The sequence below is a fragment of the Stenella coeruleoalba genome, assembly GCF_951394435.1.
Source record: "Stenella coeruleoalba genome assembly, chromosome: 15".
NCBI lineage: Eukaryota > Metazoa > Chordata > Mammalia > Artiodactyla > Delphinidae > Stenella > Stenella coeruleoalba.
Window position 1 is genome coordinate 87,479,169 of NC_137161.1, and position 16,234 is coordinate 87,495,402.

The 16,234-nt window shown below is 59.7% G+C and overlaps 2 protein-coding genes across 8 annotated transcripts in view; one reads left to right on the forward strand and one right to left on the reverse strand.

The window, feature by feature from the left end:
• The window catches only part of CHLSN (cholesin), a 109,699-nt gene that overhangs the window by 25,103 nt on the left and 68,362 nt on the right, over positions 1-16,234 (forward strand). The window lies entirely within an intron of this gene.
• Positions 12,862-14,554, reverse strand: GPER1 (G protein-coupled estrogen receptor 1; the record flags this gene model as incomplete). Its single annotated transcript, XM_079943878.1, has 1 exon — positions 12,862-14,554. Exon 1 carries the CDS (start codon positions 13,924-13,926, stop codon positions 12,862-12,864), a length of 1,065 nt encoding a protein of 354 aa, XP_079800004.1. The 5' UTR covers positions 13,927-14,554.

Sequence of the window (16,234 nt, forward strand, 5' to 3'; positions counted from 1 at the left end):
TCCCGACTCTTCTCCCTCCACGCAGCCTGGCCCACGCTCCCTCCACGCGCCCTGGCCCACGCTCCCTCCACGCCCTGGCCCACACTCCCTCCACGCAGCCTGGCCCACGCTCCCTCCGCGCGCCCTGGCCCACGCTCCCTCCGCGCGCCCTGGCCCACGCTCCCTCCGCGCGCCCTGGCCCACGCTCCCTCCCACGTGAGCAGAGGCCTCCAGCCTCCGCCTGCCTGTCGGCTTTCCCCTCTGGCCATGGGCAGCCAGGACAGATGGCCTCTGCTGTCCCCTCCCCCAGTGCAGACCTGGGACGAGGAGGCAGGTCCTCGTTCTGGCTAGTGCGGGTCTCCCGCTGGTGCCCACATGCGCCCTGGAGTCCGGGAGGTCCTGTAACGTCCCCACGGGCCACTACCCCGGCATCTAAGATTGTGGGAATGAAAGCCCCTCATCCCAGTGAGGACTTCGTGCTGCGTGCCCTGCGCCGCTGTGCCTACTTCCTGAATAAAGAGCGTCGAAATCATAAAGGAAAGTTGAAAAAGGGACGCTCCCCCTCCTGCCCCCCAGTTCCGCCCTGAAAGCCCCGCTCTCTCCCTCTCTGGTCCCTCTGTGAAGGTCCCTCTCTGGTCCCTCTGTGAAGGCCCCTCTGTGAAGGTCCCTCTGTGAAGGTCCCTCTGTGAAGCGCACCTGCCACAGGGGCCTCTTGGTGCAGGCTCGGTTTATAGCGTCATTTCCAGCATCGTCCTTAATTGAATTTTCAAAACCACCTTATACAAGCAGAACACCCCCACTGTGGGAAACACAGGGAACGTGAAGGAGCACAGAGCGGGGCCGGCCCACTGACTGAGCCGGGGCCTTCCTCCCGCCTGGCTTGCAGGCCTCCCCACCCCTCTTTAGCCCAGACGGTCCGTGACGTGAGTAACGATTAAACTCTCACTGCTGTGTGGTCCTTTGGCCATTTTGGGGTCGGAACCACACTCTGACCTGGGGTCAGGCAGCCCCATCCTTCTGCCGCATCCCTTGAAGCCCAGGGTTGCCCCCCCTCGTCCCCGAGGGAAGCCGGGGTTGGGACCACCCCCTTCTGTGCGAGGAGGGCCCTCATGCGGCGACGGCAGGGCTGGCCGGAGCCTGGTCTCCCGGGGGGCTCTGCTGGGGGGTCTTCTGTGACCTGGCGTTGGGAGGGGGCCGCAGTCACTCCCTGAACTTATACGTCACTGTGACCCCCTGGCCTGGGGTTCTGTCTCTGCTGAGATCACCTCCACTTCCCGCCGTTGACAGGAAGCCACTTGGTTTATCGTCCTCGGTTAAGTGAGTTGACACCACATTTAGTTCAGGAAGCTTATTTCGTTAGAAGGTTCACTCATGATTACAAGGAATGTTAGTCACTGGTTCATCAGACCACGTACTCAAGAAAGTTCTCCAGTTTGGGGTCTAAAATACCAGAATGGACAGATGAAGCCGAATATTTGTTCAGTCTTTTCAAAAGTATTTTTGCAGTGGAATGAAAAGCTTTCCCAGGATGGGCTGTTCACAGCTGGGAAAACAGTTGCTGCTTTGAAGATGGTTTTCCCAGGCACAGCACTCATGTCTCCCGCTGTGAGGGGCAGAAGTGGCGTCTGGTGCAAACGTATGGCCCCTGGGGGGCTTCTGCTGGCCGAGGATGGCTGGTCTAAGCTGGGCCGACCCCAGGAACATACACTGATGGACGTTTGCCCAGATGCACACCTGAGCGCGGCTGTGCAGGTGTGGGTGTCAGGACACACCTGCATGTACCGGAGGCCCTGGCCTCTAGGTATGGATCAGCTCTGAGTGTGTGCTCAGAGGTGATGTCTTAAAGGGCAGAGGAAAGCGGCGGTTGAGGTCCTTGCCCACCACCAGCGCCAGGCTTGGCCCGATGATGCTGTCTTTGCGTCCTGAGCCTCTGCTGGCCTGACAGAGCCCTGCCCGTGCTTGAGGGCTTAGCATGGTGGCCGCCAAAGCCGGGCGCCTCCGCGCAGCAGCTGCCTGGCCTGGAGGTGCGGGACGGCCGGCAGCAGGCCCCACCTGGCACGGGGCAGGGGCGGAAGTGTGTGACTGAGCGACCTGGGTCTGGGGTGTGTGTAGTGGTTCCATGACCGGGAATGGGGCGGGTGCCAGCACAGGGCTCAGCATGCAGGAAGGACCAAGAACTGGACGCAGATGGAGGCTTACGGACAGACACGTGTCAGGGCACAGGCCAACTGCCGTGACGCGGAGACCCCAACATCCAGTGCCGTACACAGGATGGAAATTCCACAGCGCGGAGGCAAGCGGCCCGGGCTGGCGCGGCTGGTTCCTGGGGTCGTCCAGGGACCCGGCTCCTCTGGCCTCGCCGTCCTGACGCCCCTGGCCTGCTGCCCTGGTGTGCGGCCAGTGGGAGCCCCCCCCACGTGTGCGGTTAGTGCCGGGCGGAGGCAGACAGTGAGGCTCAGCGGCCTCATCTCCCGGAGCCGACCGGGAAGCTGCGGGCCGCCTGGGCCTGTGACCTCCAGCTGGGCAGCAAGGAGCCCGGTCAGAACAGGCACCCGCTACCGGAAAGACAGGGGGTGCCGGGCTCGCGCCCCACTTCCAAGGTCAGAGCAGGGCTGTGGGGTAGGACGTGGTACCACTTGGCTCAGGTAGACAGAGGCTTACACAGGGCGCCGGGTGGTCGTGACCTTGGGCACCACGCTTCTCTCTGACACCGTCAAGTGGAGACAGTACGGCCTGATCAACGGGGTCGCCTAGGCTGCCACGAGGTAACGTGCTAAATAGCTGACACGGTGCCTGGAGGACACGCTTGTATGCAGCAGCTGTGTGTGTTCTGTGGTGATGAGAGCGGGAGACGTGTTAGCGTATATCCTTTCTGGAGGGTGGAACTAATGTTTGTGTAGGGGGCATAGAAACTGATTGGAGCAAATTTCTACATTTGTTGGGATTTAGCAGTTTTATGAACTAGTCCTCTGTTTACACTGAGTTCTGGCTGCGGGGTCAGACCCCCCAGGAGCCCCCGGCCCCCTCCTCGGCCCTGTGCTGCAGAGGAGTCACAGCCTGTGTCGGTGCCAGGAGTTCACGGGAGGGAGGGCAGGGGAGGGCGGTTTGTGTTTTAACATAAGTAATGAATGAAAGTGTGCGTCCTGGACTTCATACCAGGAAGTCGGCCTTGGGCAAGAGTCTCATCAGTAAATGCCTGACGACACAGCTGAGTGCTGGAAGCCAGCGGACGGATGAAGGGTGACTTGTGTGACAGTGACCTTTCGGGCACGGAGCCTCCGGGGGACCTCAGCTCGTCTGCCGCCGTGGCAGCCTGGTGGCCGCTGGCGACCCTGGAGGCTGGGGCCTCCCGCTTAGGTAAAGCGCAGTGAGTTCTGTTGGCCCGCGTGCGGCAGACGGTGCTTCTCCACACGGGCAGCTCTTGCTCTTCCTTCGCCCGAAAGAAGGCTGCACCCCGAGCCCTCCAGCCAGGCCGGCCGCTGGCCTCGCCCTGAATGTCTGCCGTGTGGTCAGCACGGGGCCCTCCGCGGTGGGCTCTGTTCGGGAGAGGTTAGTGGAGCACCACGCCTGGGGGACCAGAGGGGGGTTTCGAAATGTGCCTCCTGATGGCGCGGAGGGTCCCCCAGGGCAGGCTCAGGGACCCTGCCAGCCAAAATGTGGACAGCGCACGGGGAGCGTGTGCGTGTGTGCACGTCTGCACGAGCGTGTGCTTGCGGGTCTTTGTCATGAGGGCATGTGTGTGTGGCTGTGTCCGTGTGCACGTGTGTGCAGGCACACTGGCGAGCGTGGGCTGGGCTCCGGCCCTGGCAGAGTCTGCGTTCCGCCCCATCTGGCCGAGCAGGGCTCCTGGCCCTGGAGCCTGGGCTGTGTAGCTGGTGCCAGAGCCCTGCCAACCATCGGGGTCCCCGGGGTGGAGGCGGGTTTTCTGAGCAGCCGGGCTGCTGGCACGCTCGTCCCCTTCTCTCTGGTCGCCCAGGTGCCCCGTGTGTCTGAAGAGGGAGTGGGAATTTGTAACTGGCGGGGAGGTTCCAAGATTCCCGTGCAGGTAAACTGCATTTCCCTGTAGTTTGTAAGAAAGACACTCACCCATGTGCCATTTTCTGTGTGTCTTGCTGCCCCGTGTTCTCCCCTGGCTGGAGCCCTGGGGGGCCCCCGGGGACTTGGGTGGGGCTTGGGTTAAGTCAGTGTGGTGGGCTGCTACCCCCGCACCCCAGTCCGTCTTCCTGCCCTGTCGCTCCTCTATTCATGTGCAGCTCTTTCTTCTCAAGCTTACCCATTTAGGGGAAATTCTTTCCTTCAGACTGTATTTTGAGGCAAAAAAGAATCGCTGTCCTTTTCTCATTGAAGTTTCTAATTCTGGGTCTGGTGTTACCAGCGTCGTATCTAATTTCTAGCCTTTACTTGACCTAACTTTCAGAAACAGGTGCAGGGAGTGTGGGTTAGTGAAGGTGACCACTTTACCTGGGAAATGGTAGTGACTTTCGGTATTAAATTCTGATTTGAGCCTGGAGTTTTAAACTGAGCAGCTGTGATTTACATGGAAGAATTTCATTTATGGCCGCAGACAGGCATACTTTGTATGGTGGATTTCTTTCCTTCCTTTTTTATTGTAAAGTAAGCAAATAGGAGGTCCATACAGCTTAAAGGAAACCACAGCTGGGTCGAGAAACAAAACTCAGCGCCTCTTTCATCCCCCTGCTTTTCTTTAGGCTTGTATCAGTATTTCCTGTGGTGCGGCCCTAAATAATAGTTTGGTTTTGCTTGTAGTTGAACTTTACATGGTTGGAATTGCATTCTACTTTTGTATTTTGCTGCTTTTTAAAAAAATTTTATTTTATCATTATTTTTTTATACCACAGGTTCTTATTAGTTGTCTGTTTTATACATGTTAGTGTATACATGTCAATCCCAACCTCCCAGTTCATCCCACCACCACCACCATCCCCGCTTTCCTGTATTTTGCTTTTTTTTTTTTTTTTTAATAAATGTATTCATTTATTTAGGCTGCGTTGGGTCTTCGTTGAAGTGCGCAGGGTTCTCATTGTGGTGGCTTCTCTTGTTGTGGAGCGCGGGCTCAGTAGTTGTGGCTCACGGGCTCTAGAGCGCAGGCTAGTGGGATCCGCGGCTTGTGGGATCTTCCCGACCAGGGATCGAACCCGTGACCCCTGCATTGGCAGGAGGATTCCTAACCACTGCGCCCCCAGGGAAGCCCCTGTATTTTGCTTTTCTGGCTAACGTTTATTGTAAGCGTTCTCTATGCTGTTGTTACAGCTCTAGATTGTTACTTTTTATTGGCGCAGGAACCTAGTTCATCCATTAGGTCCTCTGAGTTGTTGGCAGTTATGGGTGACGCCCTCATAGGTAGACACAGCTTCTCCGGGGTGTTGGCCTGGGGTGGAATTGCAAGGTCTTGGGATTTGCAGGTCTTCGCTTCTGCCGGATAAGCCCTATATGTTAGTCACCTCTTGCTGTGTAACAAATTACTGCACAATTCTGGGGCTTCAAAGAGCTGGGCGTGGCGGTCTGGGTGGGGCCTCTCTACACTGTCTGGTTCAGCCCTTGGGCTGCAGCCTCGCCTGAGGGATGGACGGGGACCATCTGCTTCCACACCCCACCCTCGCTCCCCATCAGCTCCTCGCCTGCCGTGGACCAAGGGCCTCGCCCACTGTCAGCCACAGGCTGCCCTCCGCTCCTCCCCGAGGGATGCGCGCTCCATGGCGCCTGCTCCCTCCACATGAGGAGCCCTCTTCTCCCCCCACGCCGCCCCGCGCTCGCCTTGGCATCTTGGCTCCCGGGGCTGCTGCCACATGCCCGGCGTGTATGGCTCCCGCAGACTTTCCGCGTGCGCCACACCTGTAGCCTCGCCCCTCGGCGGACGCCTGGGTGCCTAACCGTGACCTCAGACTTAGCTGCCCAAAATCCAGGTCTCCATCTCCCCGAGCGTTCCATCCACCACCTTCCCCAGAGAAATAACGGCAACATCACTGCTCAGGCAAACACCCTTGTCTCTATTCTTTTTGATTTTATTCTGGTAAAAATATGCATAACGTAATCAAATCAACCACTTTAGCCATTTCTCAGAGTCCAGTTCGGGGGCATTAAGTACACTCTCACTGTTGTGCAGCCGTCACCACTGTCCGTCTCCAGAACTTTCTCATCTTCCCGAACTGAGACTCTGCCCCCATGAAACACGGACACCCCCTCCCCTCCCCCAGCCCTGGCCCCCACCCTCTACTTTGTGCCTCTGTGACCCTGACTCCCCCGGAGCCTCGTGAGTAGAACCACACAGTCTGTCCTTCTGTCTCTCATGTTCCACGTCTCTTCCATCCGGGCGTCCTGCCGAGCCCTGCTGACTTCAGAATGTACCCAGAGTCCAGCCGCCCTCACCACGCCAAGTGCCCCCCTCCTGGTCCAAGCCCCGCCCCACTCGCCGCAGCGGCCTCTCCTTGGACCCGCTGGACGCATTCATCCAGTTCCCCCTCCCCCACGCCCACCCGCAGCCGCTGCTTTCGAAAAACTGTTAATGGTGTTTCCCAGCTAGGCCTGTGGTGGCTTCACACTCCATCACTCACATCCCCTGTTTAAAGCTTTCTTCCAGAAATTGGTCTGGGAGACCCTGGCCTTTCCGATTTTCCATGTCTTTAAGGGGCTGACTTTTACACATGTTGCCCAGTGCAGAGGTTACCACGGTTGTCAGGGTGGGATGATGGGACTTCCGGGGGACCTCACTGGACTTGCCCAGCGGGACGTGCCCTGCAAGCCACTCTTCACGCCCAGGGAAGGTACGGCAGCCGCCCTGGGGAGAGTTCTGCGCTGTGGCTTCAGGGACAAAACCGTGCTGTTGACTCTGTGAAGGGTGAGACTAGCGACCTGAAACCGTGGCTGCTGTGATTTTCCTCATTTCTGGGCGGTTTACATTGTTGAGTCGGCAAAGAAAACTGTCCTATCTGCTGAAGACTGAATGTTCTGAGCAGGGCGTGGGGCCCACCTCCTGTCTGGTTGGCTGTGGGAGTTTGTTGTGACCTCCCTGGAAGAGCCCGAGTCTCCTGGGGGCGGGGGACCCACATGTGTCCGGGGGGGGCGGCCCAGCATGGGACCGAGGCTCCCTCCATGTAGGGGCCCAGCCCGTACAGGAGGCCCGAGTCGTGCGGAGCCCTGTCCAGACCAGGGTATGGCCCACCCTCTCCCGGAGCCCAGGCGGCAGGAGGTGGGAGAGTGCAGTCGTGGGGTCCAGGCAGAGGGAGCAGTGCGGGAACAGGGACTCTGCGTGAAGGGTCTGTTCCCTCTTCAGAGACCTCGTATCTGATGTCCACTGTACTCGGGGCCAGCCCCCTGGACAGACGGGGACGGCGCTCTTTCTAATAACTGGACTCTCCAGGACTCCCTACAGCTGATTTCTTGTGAAAAGTTTTAGATCGATTCCACCCACTTATAAAGGCTTAGAATTACAGTCAGGTTTTCATCCACTTTTGTTCTCTGTTCCTTTGGCCTTTAAAACCCTTGTTCCCGGATGAGATCCCCACCCACTGGACATTGGCAAAAATCAGATGAACTCAGAGCAACTGACCTTTTCTGATGACACTGAACTGGGCGTTGAAGGCAAAGGCTCCAGCAGGTGCCCGTGGGGCGCGTGGAGCGTCCTTGGACGGAAGAGCCTTTCCCAGGCTCTCCAGGCCTCGTGGTGCTGTGTCGGCCCCAGCGCCTGCTGTTGAGGAGCCTGGGCGGGTCCTGCTCTGATGGCCACTGTCCCCACTTCCTGGGGACCCACAGCCGTTCCCTGAGGGCCTGCTGGTTGATGCAGGCTGTGCCAGCGGGCAAGGTGGGCTCAGAGGCTCAGACACCTTTGACCAGGAGGCTGGTGGGCACTCAGTGGGGAGCGGGGTTGGCGCAGGTGACTCTGCCCTCCTCCTCCCCCTTTCCACTGTCCCTGGAGTCCCCCCAGCTGCGAGGCTAAGTGCCAACATCATCTTCAGACAGGCCTCGGTGATGCCCCAGAAGGGTGCGTGGCAGGCAGGCCTCCGTGATAACGACTGATGCAGGAGGTGTTCAGACAGACACCGCACCTGGCCGGAGAGGAGGCGCTCTGTGCGGCCGCCGCGCCCCGGCTCAGGACGCGCTCTATCACAGATAGGAAGTCGCTGGCGAGGAAGTGGCACAGGAGTAGCTGGGACGTGCCTATTTCCCGGGGCTCTGAGCAGGCTGCCCCGGTGCCAGCGCCCCGGCGAGACGGCGGTCGATCCGCACCCTTCTGCCCTCGCGCCCTTCCTTCGTGCCGCAGAGAGCTGGGGGTGCCTGGGGAGGCGGTGGGTGAGGGATGCCCCCCTGGCCCTGCCCGGGTGCTGGCCGCACTGCCAGCCCGCAGGTCCCTGGGTGCCCCATAGAGAGTCGTCACAGGGACAAAACCGGCCTTCGTGGCTTGATGAAGCGCCGGAGCGTGACCTAGTAAATTCAGCTGTAGTTTTTACTGAAGACTTTTTTCCCTTTATTTTTGATTTAAAAACATATCAAAAGACACCCCAGATGCTTAGTTTCCCACTGTGGAAAAGAAAAGAAAACTTGAATTACTAGGCAGTAAGGAAGAAGAGAGAACTTTATTGAGAACACTTGCAGTACACGTTAGCGGAAGCTTCTCAGATTCCAGACGGCTTAAACCTTAACGTTTTCAGGCTGTCTCCCCTCTGTGGGCAGAAGCGGACGGTGGCATCGAGGCGTGTTGCAGGGCTGAACGTCCAGCGGGGCAGGCAGCGTGGGAGGGGACCCAGTACTGCGCCCGGGGCAGGCAGCGTGGGAGGGGACCCAGTACTGCGCCCGGTTCTTTCCAGGAGCAGCTTCCCTGAGGTGCAGCTTGCCTGCGGTCCCCGCACCCTTTGCACTTGGGTGCGACGGTGATTCTCAGGGGCTCCCAGCAGTGTGGCCGTCAGGGTCACTAACGAGAGACGCCTGCTTCACCCTGTGCCCGTTTGCAGCCCCTGCCCACCCGTCCCCCAGCGCCGGGCACCCACTTCCTGCTTCCTGTCTGCGGATTTGCCAGCTCTGGCGTTTCACGTCAGCGGACTCACCCGGTGCGGTCCTTTTCCTGACTGGTTCTCACGGAGCACTGTGTGTTCAGGGCTCCCCCGTGTTGCAGCAGGTGTCAGTGCTTCATGCCCTCCTGGGGCCAAGGAGCCGTGTGGACGGACCAAGTTGTGTTCACCTGTGGATGAACAGCTGGGTTGTTTCTACCGCCAGCTACTGTGATGGGAGCTGCCGTGGACACTCGTGCACAGTACTTGTTGGAGCGTCTGTTCCGACCCCTTTGAGTGTGCACCCCAGCATGGAATTGACACTGCACACACTTGTCCCAGTTGCTTTGCCGCCTAAAGTGCTCATGCGTTCTCGCTCTGTGTGTGTCCTCTTAGCGTGAGGGCATCACCTCACTTCCCCCAGTGGCAGCGTGGCCCTCGGTCTCGGGGAGTCAAGCGTCGAGGTGATACTTTAGTCTACTGGGGGGTCCACTTCCACCAGCTGACCCCCTGCTTGTAGCACTTTTTCTTCCTGGGACCGTCCTCCCCAGGACCACGTTCTGGTTGATGCTCGTCTCCCGACCGTCCCTTAATTTGGAGCAGCCCTCCGCCTCCTTTGTCTCTCGTGACGTGGTGTTGTGGGTGGAGGCTGCCTCCTGTCCCTGTTTCGGACCGGGTGGTGCTTCCCCCCCATTAGATTCTGGCTGTGATCCCAGATTCGGACGTGGGGATGCACTCCCTGCTCTGGGGTCTGCGTCTGGACTCCCGTCGGGTGGGCTCCTCGGAAGCCGCGAGTTGCGGGCCGTCCCATCTCTGTGCTGTTGGTCACTGTTCCCCGCGGTAAAGCGGTCGGGCATCCTGCTCCTGGTCCAGCGAGTGCCCCTGCTTTAGCCACGTCAGGGGTCTCGCCTGTCCCAGGCTGCGCGACAGTCGTGTGTGATGAGCCCTCCAGGACCCTCTGCCGGACCAGTCAGCCGGCCTCTGCTCTGAGCAGGGTCCTTCCCGTCTAGTCACTCGCTCCTCCCTTCAGTCCTTCCTTCGTTCCTGTGGGTTCTTGTATTTACTTCATTGCTTAGTTTATGTAGGTGATATTTATGTTTGTTACCGGATGGACTCGGGGATTCTCATTTTTCAATAGTTGAGGGTTACTTACCCGTCTAATGATCTCGATGCTCAAACTGCCCAGGTCGTCCAGTGGGAACCCTTGAGCTGGGTCCCTGTGTCCTGGTGATGTGACCCTGTCATTGTCCTGATGCTTCTCGCCTCCTGGCAGGACACCCTGTCCAGGACCCCGAGGCGCCTGCCTCCTGTGAGGGTGTGGGTGCTGGGGGCCCAGGCCTGGGCGGGGTGGGCTGGAGAAGGTACAGGTGCCCGTGGCAGTGTGTCCGCACACACCCCGTCCGCGTCTGAGGTGCTCACGCCCAGCAGGCACACGCACACCACACGCCCCCGTGCACGTTCCCGCCACAGACACTGGGGCTGAAGCCCAAACTCCAGTTCCCACCCGCGCCCACGGGTGCTCGCCGCCTGCCCTTCCCCCTCCCGTCTCCGCGTCCGTCAGGGCAGCGCCCTCGCTAATGTGCTCGGTCATGGTGGTTTAGGGTCGTCTCAGAGGTGCCCCAACACCCCGGCCAAGAGGGAGGTTAGGGCCCAGCCTGCCTTCCGACGGGGTGGGTACACAGCCCTCCCGCCAGGGCCCTCCCAGGCTCGGGGGAGTGAGTTACTAAGCACAGAGGACGTTAGGAAGTCGCGTTCGGCGCTGACACCGTGCCTTCCGTGCTGGCTGCTCTCCACTTCTGTGCTCTTGGTGGGGTTCGGAGAGCGTTGCTGCCCAGGAGAGCGGGGTTACCAGGAAACAGCAAAGCTGTCGGACGCCTTGACTTTACCTTGTGCTGCTCCAGCGAAAATCGTGAAACCAGCCTCCGCTCTCAGATAAACGCCCGGGAAGGATGTGTGCGCGCCGGCGGGCGGCTGTGCGTGCTCGGAGCCCGCTGGGGGCGCTGATCGAGGCTCTGCCCCTGGAGCCAGGGCTCTAGGGTCTCGGGTGAGAAGGGACTCCGGGAGCACCGGGTCCAGCCTCTGGTTCAGTAAGAACCCCTTTTGGTTAAGTCGGGGGCTCTGCCTTGTACCTGCCTTCCCCCCGCTGGGCCCTCGGAGCCGTTGTGCCGCTGGTTTTGCAGGTCAGGAAATGGGCTTCCAGAGCTGAGCGGCAGGTGCTGTGCGGGGGCCTGTGTGACTCATGTCTCTGCCCACAGAGCTCTCGAGGCCTCGGTGCTTGCTTGGGTGTGTGTCGGGTGTGAGGAGGACAGGTTTGCTCTGTGATCTCAGGTGAACCAGGGACTGCGGGATGGAAGCTGCCTCTGATTAGCCAGCGGGGGTGGGGGGTGGTTCTGTGAACACCCAGCCAGCCACGGAGTGAGGGCTGCCCCATCCCTGATCAACACTTTGGGCCCTCGATCGGACGCAGTTCCCACCCAGATATCCTGACGTCAGGCACCTCTGGGGAAGGACGGGGACTATGACCTCGGGTGGCTTTGCATGGCTTCCGCGTGGTTTGCTCCTACCTGTTGGAGACCAGGGGAAGCCGAGCACACAGGGAGGGGGCCTGGTTCCCGGCTGTGTCGTTACTGCTTAAGGTTTCCGGCGGTCAAGTCAGACTCTTGGGGCCGCGCGTGCACCTCCTGGGTTTGCTGGAGGGTCGGGGACAGGCCCCATTCACTAACACATTGTCTGTCCCTGTCCTGGCCATCACCACCCTCCCAGCGGAGATGAGAGCAAGTGTGCACTTGATGGAGCCCTCAGTGCTGGGGCTCCTGCGATGGGGACTTGCGGGGGTCAGGGAACTTAATAACAGCTCTCACCTCGGAAGATGCGAGTCTGTGTGGAAAGCGAGGCTTCGGTGGGGCTTGAGCCGCTGGAGACGGCGCTTGTCGAACGCAGATATTTCCTTGGGACAGATACTCTGTCGGAGGTTTGCACTCATCGAGAACTGTTAAAACTAAAAATGGCTCGCTTCCTGTCACTTAAACATTGCTCACCGTCCTCCCGGCGAGGCCAGCTGCGCCCCGTCTTGGTGGTGCTTCTGGGGAGGAGGGGGCCCAGCCCTGCAGAACTGCTAGAAGAGCGAGGCTGTGTGATGCGTTCGCAGTAGAGATTATCCTGGCGCCCAGAGAGCGTGCGGCACCCGTGTCAGGCACCGTCCAGGTGCCAGGAGCATCCGGGGCGTGGGCTGGAGTCCCCGGAGTCCTCCGGGCAGTGAGGGCGCCTCCAGACGCTGGGGAGCTTTTTCTTGGTGAGGAAGGGGTGGTCCTGCTGCTGGGGCTCTGAGTGCCCCCCCCCCGGCCCCTTAGGGAGCTGCTCAGGTGGAGAATTCGGAAGAAGCAGCATGGCTGTACTTTATTGACAAAGACTGGACATTCCCAGACTCAGTTGGTTTTCTTTTTTACGTTTTGACGAGAGGGGTCTGCGTTGTCGTTGTTGTTACCGCTGCGTTCACTCTGCCCTTCAGGAGGCGCACAGCAGCGTCCCTCCCCAGGCTGGCAGGAGGTGCAGGGCACCCGGCGTCCTCCCACTTAGCACACACGCACACACACACGCAGGCGCGGAAAGTGTTCCGCCACCTCCAGTTCACGCTAGCTGCGTGAGTTCTGTTCCTCTAAAATGGCAAGTTTATGGCACGTCCCAGTGTCCCCCTCCTTTTCGCTCTCGTTGGCGGTGTCAGAAACGTCTGCCACATGATCCAGTGTGTGCGGGGGTCCGTGCCCCGTGCTCATGACCCAGATGGATGGACAGCTCTGTGTGTGAGTGGCCAGCGGGAGGGTGCCTTAGGGCCGCGCGGGGCACAGTGTCCGGCCCTTCCCGCCCACCCCACCCCACCCCCCTACACGGCACTGCTGGACTTCACCTCGGCCTGCTCGGTGCTGTCCGGGACTGCCGCCTTGAGGGCCGCGTGGCAGAAGCGGTTCAGGGCGGACAGGCTGGTCTTCTGCTCCAGGTAGAGCCGCAGCTTGTCTCGGAAGGTCTCCCCGAGGAAGCTGTAGACCAGGGGGTTGAGGCAGCTGTTGGAGAAGGCGGCCAGGTTGACCACGTGGCCGGCCAGCGGGTGCGCGTGGCGGGGGGACCTCTGGCAGGGTCCGGCCCCGGGCGGCGCACGCTGCAGCAGGTGCACGCTGATGAAGACGTTCTCGGGCAGCCAGCACACAAAGAAGACCAGGACCACGGCCAGGATCATGCGCAGAGCCTTCTGCCTCCGCGGGCGAAGCCCATGGTGCCGGTGCGCCGTCACCAGGACCCTGACGATGAGCGAGTAGCAGAGGCCGATGATGGCGAAGGGGACCACGAAGCCCAGCGTGACCTCCAGCCACTGCACCTCCCTGACGTCCGCGAAGCAGAAGCAGACGTCCTCGCTGTGCTGCAGGTGCACGGCGGTGAAGGGCACCAGGGTGGCAGACACGGAGGCCATCCAGATGAGGCCGCAGCTCAGCCGTGCGCGGGGCTTGGTGCGGAACGGGCCGCAGCGCGTGGCCTTGGCCAGAGCCAGGTAGCGGTCGAAGCTCATCCAGGTGAGGAAGAAGACGCTGCTGTACATGTTGACCTGCAGGAAGAGCGACATGAAGGTGCAGAGCGCGGTGATGTCGTAGTACTGCTCGTCCAGGTTGAACACCTCGATCAGCGAGTCTGCCACCAGGACGAGGTCCGCGGCCGCCAGGTTGGTGAAGTACAGGTCGGGGATGGTCATCTTCTCCCGGAAGCGGATGTTCACCACCAGGATCAGGAGGTTGCCCGCGAAGCCGATGGGGAAGAGGAAGATGGTGTAGAGGCAGGACAGGAAGAGCCCGACGGCGCGCTGCTGCTGCTCCGAGAGCGCGGCCGAGCTGTTGGCCAGCGCGCGGGGCAGGCCGAGGCCGCTGGAGGAGCCGTTGGAGGCGCCCGGCGGCGTCTCCATGCTGGGCCGGGCGCCCGGAGGGACAGCCGGCCTCTCAGGATTTGCCGCAAGGCTCCCAGAAACCGTTTTTTAACAGGAAATCCCTCTTGAGAAGGAAAGGGGATGCTCTTGGAAGCGAGCCAGGCATCTGGAAAAGCGGAGCAGGCCCCAGGGGCACTTGTGCAACCGGAGGTGGAGGTCGGCGCCTGCGCTCTGGCCTGTGCTTCTGCCTGGCCTCTGGGTCTGCGGCTGTGTCCACGCCACACCTGAGCCCCTCACTCCCGGGCACCTGGGGAAGCAAGAGCAGAGGATTCAAGCCCGGCGGCTCCAGGGCTTGCTGATGATGCGGGACGGGTGCAGCACACGAGCGCGCGGGGCAGGCCTGGACGTGTCCCCTCCGCTTGGAGGGCCGGCCGGCCCTGTGCTGGAGCAGGGGAGTCAAGCGCAGAACACGGCCCGTGTCCTCTCCCCAGGGCTCCCAGGGCCAGTGGGTCTGAGTGCAGCTGGCGGTGACTCGTGCTCAGGCCCCCGCACGCAGCTCAGGAGGGCGCACGGCTGGATGTTCGCGTGGAAGCCTTAGGAGGGTTGTGGTCAGGAGACGAAATGGTTTTATTTCGGCGGCTGCTGGAAGAGAACCAAGACGGGAAGGGGAAAAGCGGCCTTTTCTGGAAGGGAGCGGGCCCAGCACGCTTGGTGAGAGGTGGAGCAGAGGTTTTTTTCTTGCAATAATACAGATCAAAGAAGTCTAGCGTTTTCGGCTAACCCTAAGTTTGGGTGCCGAACACGGAACTGTTTTCAGAACATGGAATGAGAGAACATGAGAAATAAAGGTGGTCATTGTTTTAGGAAATAAGATTTGAATTTTTTTAACTGTTTTGACAAATTATTGTAAAACCGAATGTATTTCTCCACTGCTGTTTGCAACCTGGAAACGCTGTGACTTGGAGGCTGGGGAGAGCAACCCTCCAAGACCTCTGCTTCTGACCGTCTCGCCCTAGTGGCTGCTCACGCGCTCGGCCTGACACAGGCTCTGCTCAGCGCGCTCCCCAGAGGCTCTGCGGCGTTGACGGGCCACCCTGGGCAGGATCTGCGGTCTCGGGCATCACGGCTGGGGAGCGGCAAGGTGGCCCCAGCTTTGTGGGGTAGCCCCGTCGGCAGGGCCGGGGCGGAGGAGCCTTATGACCACCTTGGAGAGTTTCTGCCTCTCCTGGGAGGTGGCCAGGGAGCGTTTTCAAAGTTGCCAGAGCAGCAGGTGCTTACTGACCTATTGCTTGAAAATAGAGTTTCTAAAAAAAAAAGGAGGAAAGAGATGGATCGGGACCTTGGTGTCAGTTATTTTAAAAGGGTTCAATAACCTCTGCTTCACTGGGGTTGATCCACTGGATTTTACTAGTTGTGTTGTGTTCTTTATTCATCTTTGGTAGGTATCCCCAATTTGCACCACATAAATGCCATTGTTCTCAGATTCCATCTGTAATGTTTAAAGCCTCTGTTTTTAAATTTCTCTGTAAAAACCGCTTAGAGTATTTGTTTTGCTTTTTAAACGTGGCAATTTTGGCAAGTTTTGGACTGATTCTCAGGAAACTCCAAGGCGAGCAGAGCCCTTGAGACACACCTGCCCTCCCCTGTGCTCGTTAGGTGTTGGCCGTCACTTCTTTCCCGGGTAAATGGGTCTTTGATCCTTGACCAATGCTGTTTTCATGGTGGTTTGATGAAAAGATAAGCATGAATCTTACTGCTGACACACTTTCCTCATGAAAGTTGGCCACGAATTTACAAATAGAAAGTTGAGTATAAAGCAGTCAGGTATCATTTTGTTTCAGATTGCCACTGCTTGTCCAGAGCTAGAAGAATGAACCACATTTTGGTCAGATCTACGAGGTATCTTTTGTGTATTAAATTAATCTCGGGTTGGCGGGCATCCTCATTGAGGGAGTAAGTGACGCGCCACCGTCAGAGCCCTGGCGATCTTCTTGGAGAAGATGCTCGTTTGAACAAAACAGGACGGAAAGCAGCTAGCGTTGTTTTCAGCCAGCGTCATGAAGACCCTTCCTGCTGAGCCGCCCTCACTGAACGTGCCCGGTCTGTGCACATCTGCTCTGGCTGTGCGCCGTCTTGTGCTGCGCCCAGCCGAGACATCCAGCCCTGTCTGCCCGGCCCGTCTCCGTCCCGGTGCCGACCCGAACACAGACCCAGAGCCTGGGTCAGTCACGCTTACCTGCGCGGCTGCCGCTGGCCACCTGCGTGTGTCCTCTGAGCAGACCCGTCCCCCGTCCCTGGGAGGGCAGCTCAGCCAGCCTCCGGGATGCGCTCACGGCTGGGGGCGGCA